This window comes from Rana temporaria, chromosome 5 (assembly GCF_905171775.1).
Source record: "Rana temporaria chromosome 5, aRanTem1.1, whole genome shotgun sequence".
NCBI classification, from domain to species: domain Eukaryota; kingdom Metazoa; phylum Chordata; class Amphibia; order Anura; family Ranidae; genus Rana; species Rana temporaria.
In genome coordinates this window covers 114052958-114071781 of record NC_053493.1, presented here as the reverse complement: position 1 = coordinate 114071781, position 18824 = coordinate 114052958, and the positions used below count along the sequence as shown (strand labels likewise).

Sequence of the window (18824 nt, the reverse complement as noted above, 5' to 3'; positions counted from 1 at the left end):
GAAGTTACACTTTGTGCTACAATGTAAAGTAGTGAGTGTACAGCTTGCATAACAGTGTAAATGTGCTGTCCCCTCAAAGTAACTTGACACAAAGCCATTTAATGTCTAAACCGTTGGCAACAAAAGTGAGTACACCCCTAAGTGAAAAATTTCCAAATTGGGCCCAATTAGCCATTTTCCCTCCCCGGTGTTATATGACTGGTTAGTGTTACAAGGTCTCAAGTATAACTGGGGGGCAGGTGTGTTAAATTTGGTGTCATCACTCTCATACTGGTCACTGGAATTACAACATTGGCACCTCATGGTAAAGAACTCTCTGGGGATCTGAAAAAAAAATTGTTGCTCTACATAAAGATGGCCTATGCTATAAGAATGCCAAGATCCTGAAACTGAGCTGCAGCATGATGGCCAATACCATACAGCGGTTTAACAGGACAGGTTCAACTCGGAACAGGCCTCGCCATGATCAACCAAAGAAGTTGTGTGCACATTCTCGTGTCAAATTCAGAGGTTGTATTTGGGAAATAGATGTATGAGTGCTGCCAGCATTGCTGGAGAGGTTGAAGTGGTGAGGGTCAGCCTGTCAGTGCTCAGACATACGCTGCACACTGCATCAAATTGGTTTTCATGGCTGTCATCCCAGAAGGAATCCTCTTCTAAAGATGATGCAGGAGAAAGCCTGCAAACAGTTTGCTGATGATAAGCGGACTAAGGACATGGATTACTGGAACCATGTTCTGTAGTCTGAGAGGACCAAGATAAACGTATTTGGTTCAGATGGTGTCAAGCGTGTGTGGCGGCAACCAGGTAAAGTGTACAAAGACAAGTGTATCTTGCCTACAGTCAAGCATGTTAGTGGGAGTGTCATGGTATGGGGCTGCATGAGTGCTGCTGGCACTGGGGAGCTACAGTTCATTGAAGGAAACATGAATGCCAACATGTAAAGTGACATACTGAAGCAGAGCATGATCCCCCTCCCTGGGCCGCAGGGCAGTATTCCAACATAACGACCCCAAAGATACCTCCAAGACGACCACTGCCTTGCTAAAGAAGCTGAGGGTAAAGGTTATGGACTGGCCAAGCATATATCCAGACCTAAACCCTTTTAAAGCATCTGTGGGGCATCCTCAAACAAAAGGTGGAGGAGCGCAAGGTCGCTAAAATCCACCAGCTCTGTGATGTCATGGAGGAGTAGAAGAGGACTCCAATGGCAACCTGTGAAGCTCTGGTCAACTCCGTGCCCAAGAGGGTTAAGGCAGTGCTGGAAAATAATGGTGGCCACCATTTTCATTTACTTTTGTTGCCTAGCGGTTTAGACAATAATGGCTGCGTGTTGAGTTATTTTGAGGGGACAACAAATTGACACTGTTATACAAGCTGTACACCAGGGGTGGCCAACCAGTGGCCCGCGGAGCCCTTTGATGTGGCCCGCGGAGCCCTCTGATGTGGACCGTGACCTCCTGCTTTGGAATGGCGGGTTGGCAAGCCCAGATCACAGGTTGCCCACCCGCCATACCGCAGCATTAGTGTTGTGAATGAAGCTGGTGGTAGAGGACGAAAGCGTTTGTAGAGCAAAGCCCCATAAGCCGATGCGTCCTCTACAGTGCCGGCTTATGCCACAGGCGGAGTCTATGGCAAAGTTCAGCAAACCCACAGGATAAACATAGGTGCACTACGCTGCACTCGCGGTGTGGGTAAACCGCAGCACGTTAGTGTGAAAGCAGTTTTGGGCCCTTTTCACACGATCAGCCCGACCAAATAGGACCCTCAATTCACCTCTTTAGAGCGACAGATGTCCGTTTACGCCCACCTACCTAAAATCTGAAAAACAGAGGGGAATTCATCCCCTTCGATCTGGGTCAGTGGGGCTATAGAGTAGCCGTGACCTGTCATCGGCCCGCTCTGCTCATTTTGGCCCGCGACTGATTACCTGATTGCCCCTGCTGTACACTCATTACTTTACTATGTAGCAAAGTGTAATTTCTTCATTGTTGTCCCGATACCACTTTTTTAGGACCGAGTACGAGTAACGATACTTTTTTTCAAGTAGTCGCCGATACCGAATACCGATACTTTTTTTAACACTACAACTATTCAAATGAAAGCTGTGATGTTCCCGCACGCCGTTTAACCCATGCGGCGGCTTTCGATGCGGCGGGGGGGGGGGAGTATTCTATTTAGGTATCGGGGGTATTTGCCCGAGTACGAGTACTCCCGCAAATACTCGGTATCGGTCCCGATACCGATACTGGTATCGGTATCTGGACAACCCTAGTTGTCACATTAAAAGATAAAATAGTTACAAAAATGTGAGGGGTGTACTCACATTTGTGAGATCCTGTATATCTGGTATTTATACTTAATGGGAGAAAAAAATGCTTTTAAGCCACCAGCATAATCATGTAATCTATTTTCTCTTATGTAAACTTGACTATATGGCATTGTTTTCCTTTCATATTTTTTACTCTTTCATTATTATTTTTTTTAATTATTTTAATCAACCATCTCAGGATAGAAATCTGGTGAGTAGATTTATTTTTTCTTATCGTGTTTGTGTTGTGTGCTTCATGTATTTAGTTCTGCCAGTATTTTATTAAAAAGCATTGCGACTTCTGTGTTAATTGGTGGATTCTATATCTGTTTCCTGAAATTTCTCACTGCATTAATCAGTCTAGATCAGTCTAGTCAGCTCTAAATGGCGGTTTATGGCATATATGAGCCTTAGCCAAACCAGTGTCTCATAGCACATGTGAGGCCCCGTACACACGTCCGAGGAACTCGACGTGCCAAACACATCGAGTTCAGTGTGGAAGCCGCCGAGGATCTCGGCGGGCCGACTTTCCTCATTGAACAACGAGGAAATAGAGAACATGTTCTCTTTTCGGCCCGACTCGTCGGCTTCCTCGCTGAAAAGTGTACACACGACCGAGTTTCTCGGCAGAATCCAGCTCCGACCGAGTTTCTGGCTGAATTCTGCCGAGAAACTCGGTCGTGTGTATGGGGCCTGAGTCTTATCTGCTTGCAGTATATGCAAGTTTCAGCCGTGACCAACTGGGTACTGCACATGTGAGTTTTAGTTTTGCTGTTGTTGTAAAAAGATTGTGACTTTTGTTCTCACTACTGTAGTAGTCTGCCACCTGGAATTAAAGCAGAGTTCCAATGACATCTTAATTAAAAAATGTTTTTAAACATTTGCTAAGGTGAGAACATTTACATATAACACTCAAGTCTTTTGGCAACTTCATCCCCCGATGTCCAGTTTAATATAATAAATAAACTTTTATTATTGTTTCCTGGCCATTCCCATATTTCTTGTGGGCATGTGAAGCCCATAAGTTTGTTTCGGTATACTGTGCAGCATTCTCGTGCATGCGCAGTAAATGTCTCACGTTGCCATCACAACGGGCAGCGGCATCGTAAAAGTTCCTGCCCCGTTGTAATGGCAACGAAGATAATCAAAACACTAACAGACGGAAGATTTCCTCTCTTTTTAAAAATGGTGCCAAAATCTGCCTTTTCTCGCGTCACTTCCGGTTTTAAAGTAACACGATTCTAGCCCTCGGCGATGCCCACTAACTCCTGGGAAATGACACGCATCTCCCAGGAGCAGTAACAAGCAGAGGCGTCGAGGAAAGTGACGTCAGGAGCCGCAGTGAGGAAGGGGAAGATTTGAAGGGACCACATAGTGACACACAAAAAAAAAAAATATTTCTCTGTATAATTTTCTGCACAGTAATGAAAAAATATTTTTATGGGTTGAACTCCGCTTTAATGTAGCATATGGAACTATGTTCTCGAACAGAGCTCTCTGATCTATACCACTTTCTCACTTCCTCTGGTCCACAGTCAGCTTCCTTTCTGCCTCAATTCATCTCCAGCATCCCTTCCCACAGAACATGCCTCGTACAGACGAGAGGATATCCGCTGGAAACGGTCCGCCGGACCGTTTCCAGCGGATAAATCCTCTGGCGGATTTGGATCTGATGGCTGTACACACCATCAGATCGAAATCCCTGCGGAATACATCCGCGGTGACGTGGCCGCGACGATGACACGGCGACGTGCGCGACCCTGGAAGGTAAATACTTCCACGCATGCGTCAAATCATTACCACACATGTGAGGGATGGGAGTGGACAGACTGATCTGGTGAGTCTGTACAGACGACCGGATCAGTCCGCTGGACTGGATTCCAGCGGATAGATTTCTTAGCATGCTAAGAAATTTTTATCTGCTGGGAATCCGTCGGCTGTATTTTTATCCGCTGGGAAATGTCCGCTAGGCCGTACACACGACCGGATCTATATTCTGGAACTGATCCGCGGATCAATCCCAGCGGATAGATCCGGTCGTGTGTACGGGGCCTAAGAGGATCTTCACCCTAGAAAGAAAAAATGTGAAGTTAGCTGCTGTCTTTAAATAAAAGCACACTTACCTGTCTAGGGATCCAGCGCTGTCCTCACCCGAGCCAATACTTGGTCGGTCTTTCGATCCCTGGCTCCGGCATGTTAACCATGGAAAGCCATCTGTGACTCCTTTTGGCTTCACAGCCAGTTTCCACTGAGCATGCGCAAGCAGCGATGCACTTTGATTTTTCCCAGAAGGCTGCTGGCAAGGAGGGGGGCGGGCAAACCGACCCGAGCTGAAATGGGAGTGGTTACATATCAAAACTAGGTACCGTTATCTGCCCCCACCCCCCAAAAATGGGCCAAATGTGGTAGAGAAGGAGGACATTAGGGAAAGCGCAGTCAGCAACAGCTCTACCTCCCCAACCACAATCCTGTTTCCATTTGCCTATGTAGACCCAAACCCTCTCTCTCCCCCCTCTGTTTCTGCATCTTCTTTCTTTCCTTGTGGTCACCGATCAGCTCCCACATTTATTTACTTGCGATCTGCTCCATATGGTACTGTCGGCAAGATGAAAATAATCTGCTAAGGGATGGAGCTGCTAGTGTCAGCTGGGGTAACTGGCAATGTTATGAAAGCTGCGGCAAGAACATTTTAGAACTACATTTTGTTTGTGTTTTGTATTCAGAATTTAACCCAAAAGCCTGTTATCCTTCGAAAAAGACGACAGAGAATAAAAATTGAATTTAACTGGGAACTTTTCTACTACAGGTAAATTGTACTACATTTAAAGTGCTAAACAATTTAGATGAAGTTATTTTCCAAAAAATATGTATTTGTTATAAATATGTATTTGTTCTAGATATCCAGTAAACTTTGAATGTGGAAGTCTGCTTTTAATATTAAATTATACTAAGCGCTTCTAAGCTGAACAATGTAGCTTAAGCTGAATGTAATTTTCAGGAAAACAAACTTGCAATAATGTTCTACATGACATATACTGTACATCAGGCATACACACAGCATAAAGCCTCTTGCACAGGGCATCATGATTTATTGGTGTTTACTCAGGAACTTGTGACGCCTGTGCTCCAGGGACCAAAAAATGTGTGTAAAGACCTGGGTAATGCTGAGCATAGGCGAGTAAAGGTGCGTAAGCGTATGAGTAAAATTCTTCTTCATTGCCTGTATTGTAATATACTCGCTTATGCTGCGTACACACGGTTGGAATTTCCGGCAAAAAAAGTCCGATGGGAGCCTTTCATCGGATATTCCAACCGTGTGTATGCCCCATCGGACTTTTTCTGCCGGAATTTCCGAAGGACTTGGATAGAGAGCAGGTTCTCTATTTTTCCGACGGAAATTCCGATTCTGAGTTTTTCCCGTTGGAAAGTCCGGCCGTGTGTACGCGGCTTTAGGCTTCTTGCACACTGCAGCTTGAAAAAGCTCAGTACATTGTTTTTTTTTTTTTTTTATTTTTTTTAATTTTTAAATATATTTATTGAAGGGCAGTACAGTACAGGTTATTGCCTCCAGAACATCCTGGGGCCAGTATTAAATACATACAATGCATACATACAATGCATGTCAAGGTATTCATGTCAGATAAACAAAACAACCCATGGGAAAAGACTAGGTTACCCACCCACTTCGTATACCAACCAGTACATAAAAGCATGTATCCCCTCAAAGTGCACTTATCTCTATTACCAGTCCCGACACCCCCAATGGGAACAAACTGTGTCGGGGACAGGATAAATCTGTAGATCCAGGAGATACAGTCTAAAATACTGAACTCATCTCGCGGCTCCAGAATAACAGAAGTCTCCAGAGTCGCTCGAGAGCTCCAAAGTGAGGGGATTAATACTAACATCTAGTAGCTCCTTCTTTCCCGAGGAATCCTGACGATACCTACCGAGCAATACAAAAACTGCAGCCCACTGTTTGCAATGTGCCTGTACACGCAGGCATGTAAAGAAGTGCTGCGTATTCTTGAATGAAAAAAATAATTGAAAAATCTGAGCATAAATATTCATGCATTTTTCCTAGGATTATATTGTGTGCATATACGAGCAAAACAAATGCCTGAAAAAACGTCCAAAAAACGGGTAATAGGCTAAAAAAAATAATAATAATTCCTGGCACCTGTAAAGAAAAAAGCATAATGAGATAGTATGCACCGCATACTAGCTCATTATGAAATACTTACCTTGGAACAAGGCGTCGGTACCGCTGCCCGTCAATGCCGAGGGAGATGGCATTTCCCCTCGGCGTGTCTTCCGGGTATCGTGGCTCCAGCGCTGTGAGTGGCTGGAGCCGCAATGTCGTCACTCCCTTATTATAGGCTTACCTGTAGGTAAAAAAATACCCTATACAACCGTTTTAAACATCAGTATGGTGTGCAAGAGGCCTTTATACTCGCGTAAACATATTGGGGCCTCTTGCACATGGTACTGATGTTTGAACATCTGCTTTCTTGGACATATTTTTTGGTGCTGCTTTTGCGCGCATATGTGCACTCGCACAATACATTCTTAGGGAAAATTAATTAATACGTATCCCCATATGCACGCATTTGCATGTACCTGTGCAAAATACTGATCAGGAAAGCAGATTTTTCCTTATTTTTTTTTTACTCAAAAATGTGTTTGTTGTTTTATGGTCCTGTAACCAATAGGCTGCATTTTATATCAGTAAAAGCTTTTTCTCAAGCTGCAGTGTACAAGAGGCCTAAACTAGTAAACACACAAGTAAATTACTGCCTCCAAATATAAAATGTTCTATTTATGTTTTACTGCTCTGTGCTAATCAATGTATTACTGATCTTTACTCAGCTGTGTACAATGTAGACAACAATGCATTTCATTTTAGATCAGTAAAAAGCATTTGTTTTACTCCTGTGTGCAACAGGCCTAAGTCCTATGACTTTTTCCTATGTACAGAATGCCCAGTATGTTGAATAGCCAGTTTCCATGATTTTTTGTAATGTAGGCATTTCACCATAGGGGATTTAAAGTGTAAGTTCTTTGGCATAGTGTTTTGTGGTTGTGTGATTTGTACATTTTCAAATTGGTATTATGATTACAAATTTAAATTCTAGATTCCATCAGGATCATGCAAGGTCAAATTTGATCTGGAATTATAAAACCAGGGAAGAGTTAAGAGACACACTTGAGGCTGAAATGCGAGCATTTAATGTGGACAGGGAGCTTGGAAGCTCAACCGTGATCTCTTGGAACCACCATGAGTTTGAGGTAATATTGTGACCCACTTGCTGAACATCTCTACGTTTGGTGGCGGAGTAGTATGGATTATTTTTATAAAGCAAGTAAGCATATACTTGGCTTACTAATGTTGTGTTAATTGAGAAAATTTAAAGTGTTTGTAAAGCTAAAAAAAAATCATCATGTTCCTTGTTCTTTAACCACTTGCTTACTGGGCACATATACCCCCCTCCTGCCCAGGCGAAACTTCAGCTTCCGGCACTGCGTTGCTTTAACTGACAATTGCGCGGTCGTGCGACGTGGCTCCCAAACAAAATTTACGTCCTTTCTTCCCCACAAATAGAGCTTTCTTTTGGTGGTATTTGATCACCTCTGCGTTTTTTATTTTTTGCGCTATAAACAAAAAAAGAGCGACAATTTTGAAAAAAATTCAATATTTACTTGTTGCTATAATAAATATCGCAATTTTTACAAAAAAAAAAATTTTTTTCTCAGTTTAGTCCAATACGTATTCTTCATATTTTTGGTAAAAAAAAAAAAAATCGCAATAAGCGACTGGTTTGCGCAACAGTTGTTATAGTGCCTACAAAATAGGGGACAGAATTAATATTTTTTTTAATTTATTTTTTACTAGTAATGGCGGCGATCTGCGATTTTTATTGGGACTGCAACATTATGGCGGACACGTCGGACACTTTTGACCCATTTTTGGCACCATTCACATTTATACAGCGATCAGTTTTATAAATATGCTCTAATTACTGTATAAATGTGACAGGCAGGGAAGGGGTTAACACTAGGGGGCGAGGAAGGGGTTAAATGTGTAGCCTAGTGAATGCCCTAACTGTAGGGGGAGGGGGGTGACTGGGGGAGGTGACCGATCTGTGTCCTTATGTACAAGGGACACAGCATCGATCTCCTCTCCCTGACAGGACGTAGATCTGTGTGTTTACACACACAGATCCACGTCCTTGTCTGTGTAACCGCCGATCGTGGGTGCCTGGCGGACATCGCAGCCGCCAGGCCCGCGCATCGGCGCTCGCGCGCTCCCCAGTGGCTGGAGGCCGTATATAGACGGCCTCCCGGTGCATTGCCACGAAATGAGATTTGCCATCGGATGAGATGGTCCGCCTCCATCACATCCTATTGGCTCACTCCTGTCACGTGACATATTTAAACGTCAAGTATTGACGCGAACATCAGTCTCAGCTAGGCTATGATAGGGAGAGGATCTCCTCTCCCTGTGATATCTAAAGCTGCACGGAGCTGGTGCACGGAGCTATTTGCGTAGTGCTGCGCCTGCGCACTACTACTTTACCTGCACCCGATGCTCTACTTTCTGTTCCCCGTTCCCTGAGCCTTAACGGGGGACGGGGAGTAGAGCTGCGGTCACGGTGTGTAGTTAGCACTGGCGGGAGGCACGCTGACAGCGCTATCGGGCATTGGGATCCCGATAGCGCTGTGGATCTATCGCGCTCGCGGGGAGGCATGACAGCGCTATCGGGCAGAGGGATCCCGATATCGCTGTAGATCCCGAAGTGACATTGTAATGAAGGAGAACATTTATTAGCCTGACATTGTAATAAAGGAGAACATTTATTAGCCTAGTAAATGTATGAGCTTCTGTGGCACGATTCTGCTCTCGGAATCGGGCCACAGAGGCCATGTGAGCTCCGTGCACCAGCTCCGTGCAGCTTCAGCTATCACAGGGAGAGGAGATCCTCTCCCTATGATAGCCTAGCTGAGACTGATGTTCGCGTCGATACTTGACGTTTAAATATGTCACGTGACAGGAGTGAGCCAATAGAATGTGATGGAGGCGGACCATCTCATCCGATGGCAAATCTCATTTCGTGGCAATGCACCGGCAATTGGGATCCACACTGTGGCCGTACAAAGTCGTACGGCCGGCAGGAAGTGGTTAAGACAGGATAAACTGTACAGTAATCTTGCAATATTATGTATTACACATAGTGCAATATCTGGTTGATCCTGCCTGTTGCTGTTAGTAAACTGACCATGCTAGTCATGGCTGCCGATCCATGACAGCACGGTCAGTTTATGTCCATCATCTAGCTTTCTGTGCACCTTCTCAGTATCGCCCTCTTTTCCCATCCCTCCCCTGCCGTATCCGTGCTCTGTGCAAAGCCGATCATCTCCCTGCCTCTCTGGAGAAAGGAGGAGAGAGGGAGATACAGACATGCACAGAGAGCCAAATCACATTCCTCTGCTGATGATCAGCTCCTCCTACTGGAGCCCCTCTGCTCAGGAATGATAATAAAAATAAAAACACGTGACTGCTCAGAATCGGTGCTTTATAAAGTTATTGATCAATTTTATTAGAAAAAAAAAAAAGACAGCGTTATTGCTATTAGAAATATTTCAAATGTGCTGCTATGTCCTTTTGTAAGATATGATATACAGAACAGATCACTCATTCCTAAAGCCCAACTCCCAGATAAAATGTACAGTTTTAAAAAGACTTGATGAGAAGTAATACTTTTTTTGTCTAGTTTTTATTTCTGTTTGCAATCTTGTTATGGAAAGATGCCCTTGTTTCCTGGCCCTGTGACAATAGGACAAGAAATGAGGTGAACTGTAATAATAACCCGAGGTTATAACCCCTCCTACATTTTACTGAAAGGGGTGTTTCTATCCATAACAAAAGGGTTATGCTGCCATCTTCAGGTGATTGGACAATGGCAAAAGAATCCCTCTCTAGGCATAATTCTTCACAGTTAGGCATAGCTTTGCTTTTTTTTTTTTTTTTTTTGCTAGTGTATTAGGTAATGGCCATGCCGGTGCCATCTCTGCTCTTGATACATATTTTCCTGCTAGAATTTTTTCAGGTGTCTAATTTGCGTACAGGAGACTAGCTTATCAGGATCTGTTGCCTATGGCTTATTGCCAAGAGGAATAGTACCTGAAGTCTGCTTTGAACACGCTGGGATGACTTGTTATGTTATCATTCGACGCTGGACCCTGCATTGCAGGACCCTGTACGGATTCTCTATTGTCTGGGGGATTGGTTAGGGTGCTTTACAGGTTCAGGGGGTAATCATCAGCTGGGGGGTTGTGTCCCTGTAAGCCGTAAGGCTCTATTGACATACCTGCAGAGATGGGTAAAGTTTGGGGTCTTGCAGAGTACTAGGGGAGGGGCCGAGAGAGATGTTCCTAGTCAATAATGCCTTTGTTCTTATTCATAATTCCTGGCTGCTCTTGTTGTTATGCTTGAATCACATCTTGTCTTGGGTGGAACGTTGTCCCTGCTCTGCCCGCCGACCACTTTACTAGGATAAAGAATTGGAAGTCAGATATTTTCAGCCATTGACTGACTCTGTGGAAGTGGGCACTTCACCCAAAATTGTTCAAGGAACTCTGCAGAAGAGGGAGAACCACGTATGTAGATCTTATGGTGTCCAGGACCAATGCAAAGCTTGGAGAGATTAATATCCAATACCGTGGACCCTGAGCATTTGTGGTGGATGCTCTGGTGACACCATGAGATCAGTGCTCTATGCCTTTTTATTGTTAGAGCTTTTACCATGTTTGCGTCATAGGATTCAGGGGGAAGCCATTCCAGTGAATCTGATCACCCCGTCCTCGCTCAGGAGAATGTGCTATTCAGACATTGTAAACTTGTCAGTGGACGAACAATGGACTCTTTTGGATCAACCCATTCTCCTGTCATAAGGACTGCTGCATGAGCTTCTAACCTGTACTGTTTTGGTTACTTGGGTCCTGTTGGCTTCTTGCTGTTACCCCCCCCCCCCCCCCCCCACCAATATTCTGTCTTTTGAGATATCCTGCATGTCCTAATGGATATGAAGATACTTTGTCCTAGGATGTACTACATGGAAAGGATTTGCAAGTAAACCAACAGTTAAAAAAAAATTCCAGTCTGTTTACTGACTGAACAGATTTTCCATCACTTTCTCTTTTCTGCTGTGGAGATGCAATACAAAAAAAGCTACCTTGGGCTTTGTCCTCCCTTCCTTTTGTTTAAAAGAGAAAAGGAAAATACTGTTTTGTCTGTAACTGGACTTTAATTTATTTAACCGCTTGCTGACCGTATAACTTGCATATATGGCGGCAAGGCGGCTACCTAGTTCGTGATCCTGCACTTCCGGGTCTGGGGCGTACACGTGCCGCTGCGCGGCCTACTCCTGCTATAATTATACATCGTGGGAGCGGATCGGCCGTTACGGCGGAATCTTATGTCTGCCGGCACCCACCGATTCTTTATACAGGAACACAGCAATGTAAACAAGTCAGATTGCTATTCTTTTAGTACAGAAGATCTGGATCCTGTGTTCCTGTATACAGAGGCAGACCAGCAATGTAAACAAGGCAGATTGCCATTCTTTTAGTACAGAAGACCTGGATCCTGTGTTCCTGTAAAGCAGGAACACCGATCCATGCCTTCCACTAGTAAAAGCACCTCCCACACTACACTGAAACACCAGCTAGGCACACAGTTAACTCTTTGATCGCCCCTGATCTTAACGCCTTACCAGTCAGTGTCACTAGTACAGTGACAGTGCATATTTTTTTTAGCACTGATCACTGTATTGGTGTCACTGGTCCCCAAAAAGTGTCTGTGTCTGGTTTGTCCGCCGCAATATCTCAGTCCCGCTGTAAGTTGCTAATTAGCCGCCATTACTAGTAGACGCTATAACTTTTTTGTGTAAATCAGTCAATATACCCTTATTGGGATTTCTACCAAAAATATTTAGGAGGATACATATTGGCTTAAATTTATGAAGAAATTATGATTATTTAAAAAAAAAAAATTGGTTGTGTTTTATAGCAGAAAGTAAAAAATATTGTATTTTTTTTTTTTTTTTTTTTATATATCTCAAAAATTAAACCACAAAGATGATCAAATACCACCAAAAGAAATCTCTATTTGTGAGGAAAAAAGGACTTAAATTGTATTTGGGTACAGCTGTACAATTGTCAGTTAAAGTAACGCAGAACAGTATCGCAAAACAATGGCTTGGTCATGAAGGGGGGTAAATCTTCTAGAGTTCAAGTGGTTAAACCCTCTAGCACAATTTAAATAACAGAAATGATACTCCTGTGATCCAAAGTCTCCCTAATTCTGCCTCAGAAATAGACTTTAGTATACTTCATGTGATAATGCATACTACTTTGTCACAAACTTTGCACTTTTTGTATTTTGGAGATCTTAATTAAACTTCTGGCACGTTGCTGAGTGTGTGCATTATGTTTATTTTTGTGTGTGTGTAGAATTATGTATATGTGCAGCAAAGCAGTGATGTATAATTTTATAAAGCACAAGTTGACATATCCTCTGTCTTGTATTAACCTGGTGTGTCTTTTTGCCAGGTAAAATACGAGTGCCTCGCTGATGAGATAAAAATAGGAGATTACTATTTACGTCTTCTTTTGGAAGAAGATGAGAATGAAGAAAACAGTGTTATAAAGCAATCGTAAGTACCCACATGCTGGATATTTTTAGTAGTTGTGTATTCTGATTCCAGAAATGTCCATATAAAGCCTATTTTTGCATGTTTTGCTGCAGGAATGAATTTTTCAATGAACTCTACCACCGTTTCCTCCTCACTCCGAAAGTGAACATGAAGTGCTTATGTTTACAAGCCCTGGCCATTGTTTATGGCAGATGCCATGAAGAAATAGGGCCCTTTCCAGACACAAAGTACATCATTGGAATGCTCGAGAGGGTAAATTTGTTTCTTGTGATAATGCAAGCAACAATCATAGCATTCTTATTCCCATGGTCCTGAACCTGGCTTGAAACTTCTCTTGATGAATTGGACAGACAATGAGATATTACAGGCTGTTTCATTGTGGAACCTTCAGATACATCTTGTGGGATTGCTGAAAACTGTTTGTCCGGAGCCAACCAATTAATTTGTTTACATGGCTATTCCATTGGGAAAAAAAACTATGGCTCCATGCACACTGGAATAAAAAAGTTTGCTTCTACAAGAGTTTTGTGTTCTGCCTGTAGAAGAAACTCAATGTTATCCTATGTGTCCATACACATTAGGACGTTTACAGGCATATTTTTGAGAACAACGTTTAGAGGCAGGAAAAAAAAACCTTCTCATTCGCGTTTCTGACAGAAAAAACGTAAAACTCTCCTAAACTCATCTAAACTTTGTACAAAAAATGCTCTATATGGACGTTTTTTACTCCAAAAAGAACAGACGTTTTTTTAAGCCCAGTGTGCATGGAGCCTATGAAGTGCTCCTAAACACAAGCCAATAGAGTTCTTTAAAAACATTTGCTATGTCTTTTAATACCTTCTTTTTTTTTTTTTTTTTTTAATACCTTACCCCTAACAACTCCCATTTGTTATTCAAACCTCACCTTTTTTTCATTTTCTTTCCCTTTACTTTGTATTTTTTCTTCTATTTCCTTTTGCCCCTGCTCTTCTGCAATTTAACGTTATACCACCATCACAACTTTCAGCCCTTAGAAATTACACAATAAACTGTTTTCAAGAACACAAAGTTTTACTGCGAAGTTACAAAAATTACAGAGCACCATCTTGTGCAAATTTTTTTGCCAATATATTGATGATATAGGTTACTTGTTGGAAAACACTGAGTACTTGATTCCAGAATATATACTTTATCCACAATCTAGAACTGTACCGGCGGTCCCCGCGGTAACAAACAAGATGGGGACTGTAGGCTTGTTCTTAAGTTGAATCTGTTTGTAAGTTGGAACAGGCACATTTTTAAGTGCAACTCCAGCCAAAAAAAAAAAGATTTTTAAGCTTTTTGGATAACATAGGGAAGGGTTAACACCTCTGTAACATTTTTTTTTGCTGTCTGTTCAGAAGATTGCACCTCACTTTCTATCCCAATGACAATTGGATTTAGAAAATTTTGGGTTGTGGAAACAAGGTACCTTTTTCCTATAATAACCCTTATAGGAGTGAATTCCCCTTCCTAGGGTAGATTTCTTCTCACTTCCTGTTGTCTCCCTCCATTTGTAAGTAGGAGTCGTTTGTAAGTCAGGTGTTTGTAACTAGGGGACTACCTGTAATGGTAAACATACTATGTTCAAAACGCAATAAAAAATTTAAAATAGGAATAAATCCTGTTAATTTTAAAGTGTAGCAACATCCGCAAAGTGTCTACTTTTTATGCTCCGTTACTGGACATTTTGATGGGCAAAGCTCTGATACTTTTTGAAACTTGGCTGTTTCTTCAACTTTTTGACTTTTAAAGCTAAAGCCCCAATAACAATGTAGACGGCTATGGCAAGCTTTGGGATTTTTCTTTGCCAAAGTAAATTAATTATATATTTGATCTGTTTTAAATGGAAAATCTGTTTCTTTAAAAGTATATTGCAATTTGGCATTTGCTTAATTTTTTTTTCTTATTTTAGTGCACAGACAGACTAGAAAGGGACAGGCTCATCTTATTTTTAAACAAGCTGATTCTTAATAAGGTAAGTGATCAGTATTTGGTGTTGAATATTAAACACCTCTGAGCTTTCTTAATGCTATAATGTTGACCTTAGGGCTAGTATCGATCAGGCTTTGGTGGCCAAATACAGCATACTTTTGACATCGGTCTGAGACACCTGAGATCTTTTAGGATTCATTGACAGCTGCCTTTGACCTGCAAGTCAAGGAGAGGAAGGGGCGAGGTGACGGAAATTATTCTCCAACCGATACAAATGGAAAATATTAGCTCAGTCTGATGGCTTGGGTTCCGCAGCTCTCCAGAAAACCTTCCTATGTAGAAGGCAGCCAGCCAAGGGGAAATAGGTTGGGCCCTGGAATGTGTTGGTTGTATTTTTTTTTTCATTTTGGTCATTTGTGGAATAGTGTTTTTTTTGGTTGGGGTACATGTTCAACCTGCATTTGACCTGCTTCAAACTCTTTTTGCAATAACATAGACGTGCATGGGGAGAGAAGCCGTTCTGGAGCAGATAAAACCCATCAACACTGATCCTGTTAAGAAAGAAAAACCTCTCGGGTGTGGAAATCTTCAGAATAAATGCTTCCCCCAGGACCACAGGTGCAGGCAATGCATATGAGATTGCAAAACAAAAGAAAGGATTCTTCTGGACAGCCGCACTCTGAACAAAAGTTGCCTTTATTGTAAAAATCCAAGATGGAAAAACAGCACTACATGTCACAGCATACCGGCAGAGTTGACGCGTTTCACACTGTATTTAGTATTTAATCATAGCTATGATTAAACACTAAATACAGTGTGAAACGTGTCTGTCCTGGCAGTATGCTGTGACATGTATTGCTGTTTTTCTATCTTGGGTTTTTACAATAAAAGCAACTTTTGTTCGGAGTGCGGCTGTCCAGAAGAATCCTTTCTTTTGTTTTGCAACACTGATCCTGTTGAAGTTTTGTTTAAGGTTTGGTGAGTTTTTTGTAGCTTTTGAAAAGCAGAACTACTTTACAATTTCTTGACAATCTCTTGAGGGAGTTTGTTGATCGGTTCCCATCCTTTTTGTTGGATTATTTCCTTTTATAAAATGCAGTAGGAGGAGATTGAACACACAAATGTTATATGTAACATATGGACAAGAACAGACACAGGAACTATGTCTGAGAGATCTTGCTTTTAGAGTATTTTGGTTTTACAAAAAGCCAGGCAGTGCCCCAGCCTATGACTTTCCACGCATAGTAAGCTGCAGATGTAATTCTAAATAGTGTTAAATAGTTGTCATATGGAACAAAGTGTTTTTGGTAAAATGCAAAACTAATGGGCAAAGAAAAGTTTGTACAAATAAGGCATTTTGAGCTATGACAGGGTAATTAGTCAAGTAACAATGCGCTGTGTACGGTTAGCAGTCCAAAGGCTTGGTACACTAAAGGCTTGATTACACTAATGCTACAGACGTTGCTGCTGTAAAATACAATTGTTATTAGGGTTGTCCCGATACCGAGCATTTGCCCGAGTACTTGTACTCGGGGCAAATGCTCCGATACTTCACCCGATACCTGGGCAGTCAGGGTGATCAGTGCTGTGGAGGAGTTGCAAGCACTGGTCACCCTGTATAGATTTAAAAGTCTGACAGCCACAGCCGGTCCTTTCTCTCAAACCCCCGCCGCGGCTTTCATCGGTGATCTGTGCTTCTCTACCACACACGATCACTGCTGACTGTCCCCTATCCTCCTCCAGTCCACATCCATCCTTCTACATGCTGCTCCATGTCTCCCTCCGTGCATCTGTCCCCCTCCATGCTGCTCCCTGTCCCAGTCCATGCATCTGTCCCCCTCCATGCTGCTTCGTGTCCTAGTCCATGCATCTGTCCCCCTTCGTGCATCTGTCCCCTCTTTTCTACCCCTCCGTGCTCCAGTCCCCCTCGGTATCTCAGGATGGAGAGCGGAGGTAGGAGCCGGTAAACCCGACTCCTTCGTTTTCCGAATGGACAGAGTCAGTGATCACTGACTCTGTCTATTCACATAACTGAAAAATTGAAACCTCCTGTGATTACGATGTCTCCGTTAATGAATGAAGAGAAGCCGCTGTCTTCTCTCCTTTCATTTTCAGTGCAGCAGAGGCTGCTGAGAAAGGGGAGATGTCAGAGATCTGTTAAGACCCCTGATATCTCACCATAGCCCCCCAACAGGGCTGATAAAAAATAAATAAATTGCAATAAATAATAATAAAAAATAATAATGATAAAAAAAACACACTGACACTGTCTCCCCCCCCCCCCCCCAAAAAGAAGAAAGCATTGTAAAAAAATAAAAATAAAATGTAAAAAAACATTTATGAAAAAAATACTGACACATGTGCCACTTTCACATAAGATTAAATTAAAAGTATCGGTATTCGGTATCGGCAAGTACTTGGGGGAAAAAAAGTATCGGTACTTGTACTCGGTCTTAAAGTGGTATCGGGACAACCCTAATGGTTTTGATTATAGTTTAAAGAAGCGGTCTCTGACCTTTTCCTTCCCTTCCAGAAAAATGTGAGAGATGTGATGGACTCCAATGGAGTTAGGATCATGGTTGATCTCCTTACCTTGGCACATCTTCACACCAGCAGAGCTACAGTTCCACTTCAGGTAAGCAGATTATCTTTAATGTTTTCACAGTTTTTTAGTATTCTTTACTTTGTTTAAATTAAAGCTGCCCAGTTTAGCTGTGGCCATCTGAATTTCGATCAGCAAGTGGCCGTCCCCGCTCAACAAGTAAATTTCTGTCAAAGGGACATGCTGGAAAACAGCTTAAAATAAAACAAGCTATGGCCAACTCAAGACTTATGTCACACTGGTGATTCTGTAGCATTGATTTGTATCCACTACAGATTAACCTTTTTTTTTTTTTTTTTTTTTTTTTTTTTTTAGGGCATTTTCAACATGTTGCACCCCAAATATAGATGTAACCTTGTGCAAAAAAGTGAATTTGGCCTTTAACCAAACACATTGCAGGTGTAGCTTTTTGGTGAATGTGTTCTTAACAATGATTGATTCGTCTGCAGCAAGCGCTTGGTGAATTTCATATTTAAAGGATATCTCCACATTTGAACCGGGAAAGACAAAAACTCTTCCTAACAGCCTCCCCTTGTTCTTTCTCCTTTGCACTTATTTGTATTTGTTTCCAATCATCCCCTGGCCAATGAGGGTCCTTTCTTCCCAGGAGTAAGAGGAGACTCTTTGGTCAGCACTATCATATGACTGCACTGACCAGTGACTGGGGGCCATTGCACAGATTATGCTCCTGGGGCTGTAAATTAAGTTTTCAAGTGTACAGACCTGTACACTGCCAGTTGTGGGTGGTAGATGATTGAAAACAAAGATGTGCAGGCAGGCTGTTGCAAAGAAATTGTTATTTTTTCAGGTATGAAGGTGGACATACCCTTTAACCACCACAGTATCTGATACTTTCACCTCCTTCCTGACCAGGCCAATTTTCGGCTTTCGGTGCGCTCACAATTTTAATGACAAATATGCAGTCATGATTAAGGTAGAAGAGGGGAGGGAGGGTGCTGCGATGTTATAGAAGAGGAAATGTAATACCGCTGGAGGGCTCTGTGATGGGGGGGATCTGTTATGTAGGGGTCTGTGATATGGGGGGATCTGTTATGGAGCGCTCTGTGTTGAGGGAGTCTTTAATGCAAGAGATCTGTAATGGGGATCTGTTATGGAGGGCTCTGTGATATGGGGGAGCTCTGTGATATGGGGGAGCTCTGTGATATGGGGGAGCTCTGTGATATGGGGGAGCTCTGTGATATGGGGGAGCTCTGTGATATGGGGGAGCTCTGTGATATGGGGG

At 42.6% G+C, this 18824-nt stretch overlaps 1 protein-coding gene across 3 annotated transcripts in view; it reads left to right on the top strand.

Moving 5' to 3' along the window:
• The window catches only part of DNAJC13 (DnaJ heat shock protein family (Hsp40) member C13), a 220226-nt gene that overhangs the window by 117421 nt on the left and 83981 nt on the right, over positions 1–18824 (top strand). For all 3 annotated transcript variants that reach the window (XR_005749412.1, XM_040353030.1, XM_040353031.1), the window contains exons 21-27: positions 2511–2522; positions 5035–5117; positions 7447–7600; positions 12923–13026; positions 13119–13278; positions 14960–15022; positions 17513–17614. Coding sequence is in view for 2 of the 3 variants with exons in the window: in XM_040353030.1 (XP_040208964.1) it covers positions 2511–2522; positions 5035–5117; positions 7447–7600; positions 12923–13026; positions 13119–13278; positions 14960–15022; positions 17513–17614 (678 nt within the window). In the remaining variant the exon portion in view is untranslated. The remainder of the gene's footprint in view (positions 1–2510; positions 2523–5034; positions 5118–7446; positions 7601–12922; positions 13027–13118; positions 13279–14959; positions 15023–17512; positions 17615–18824) is intronic.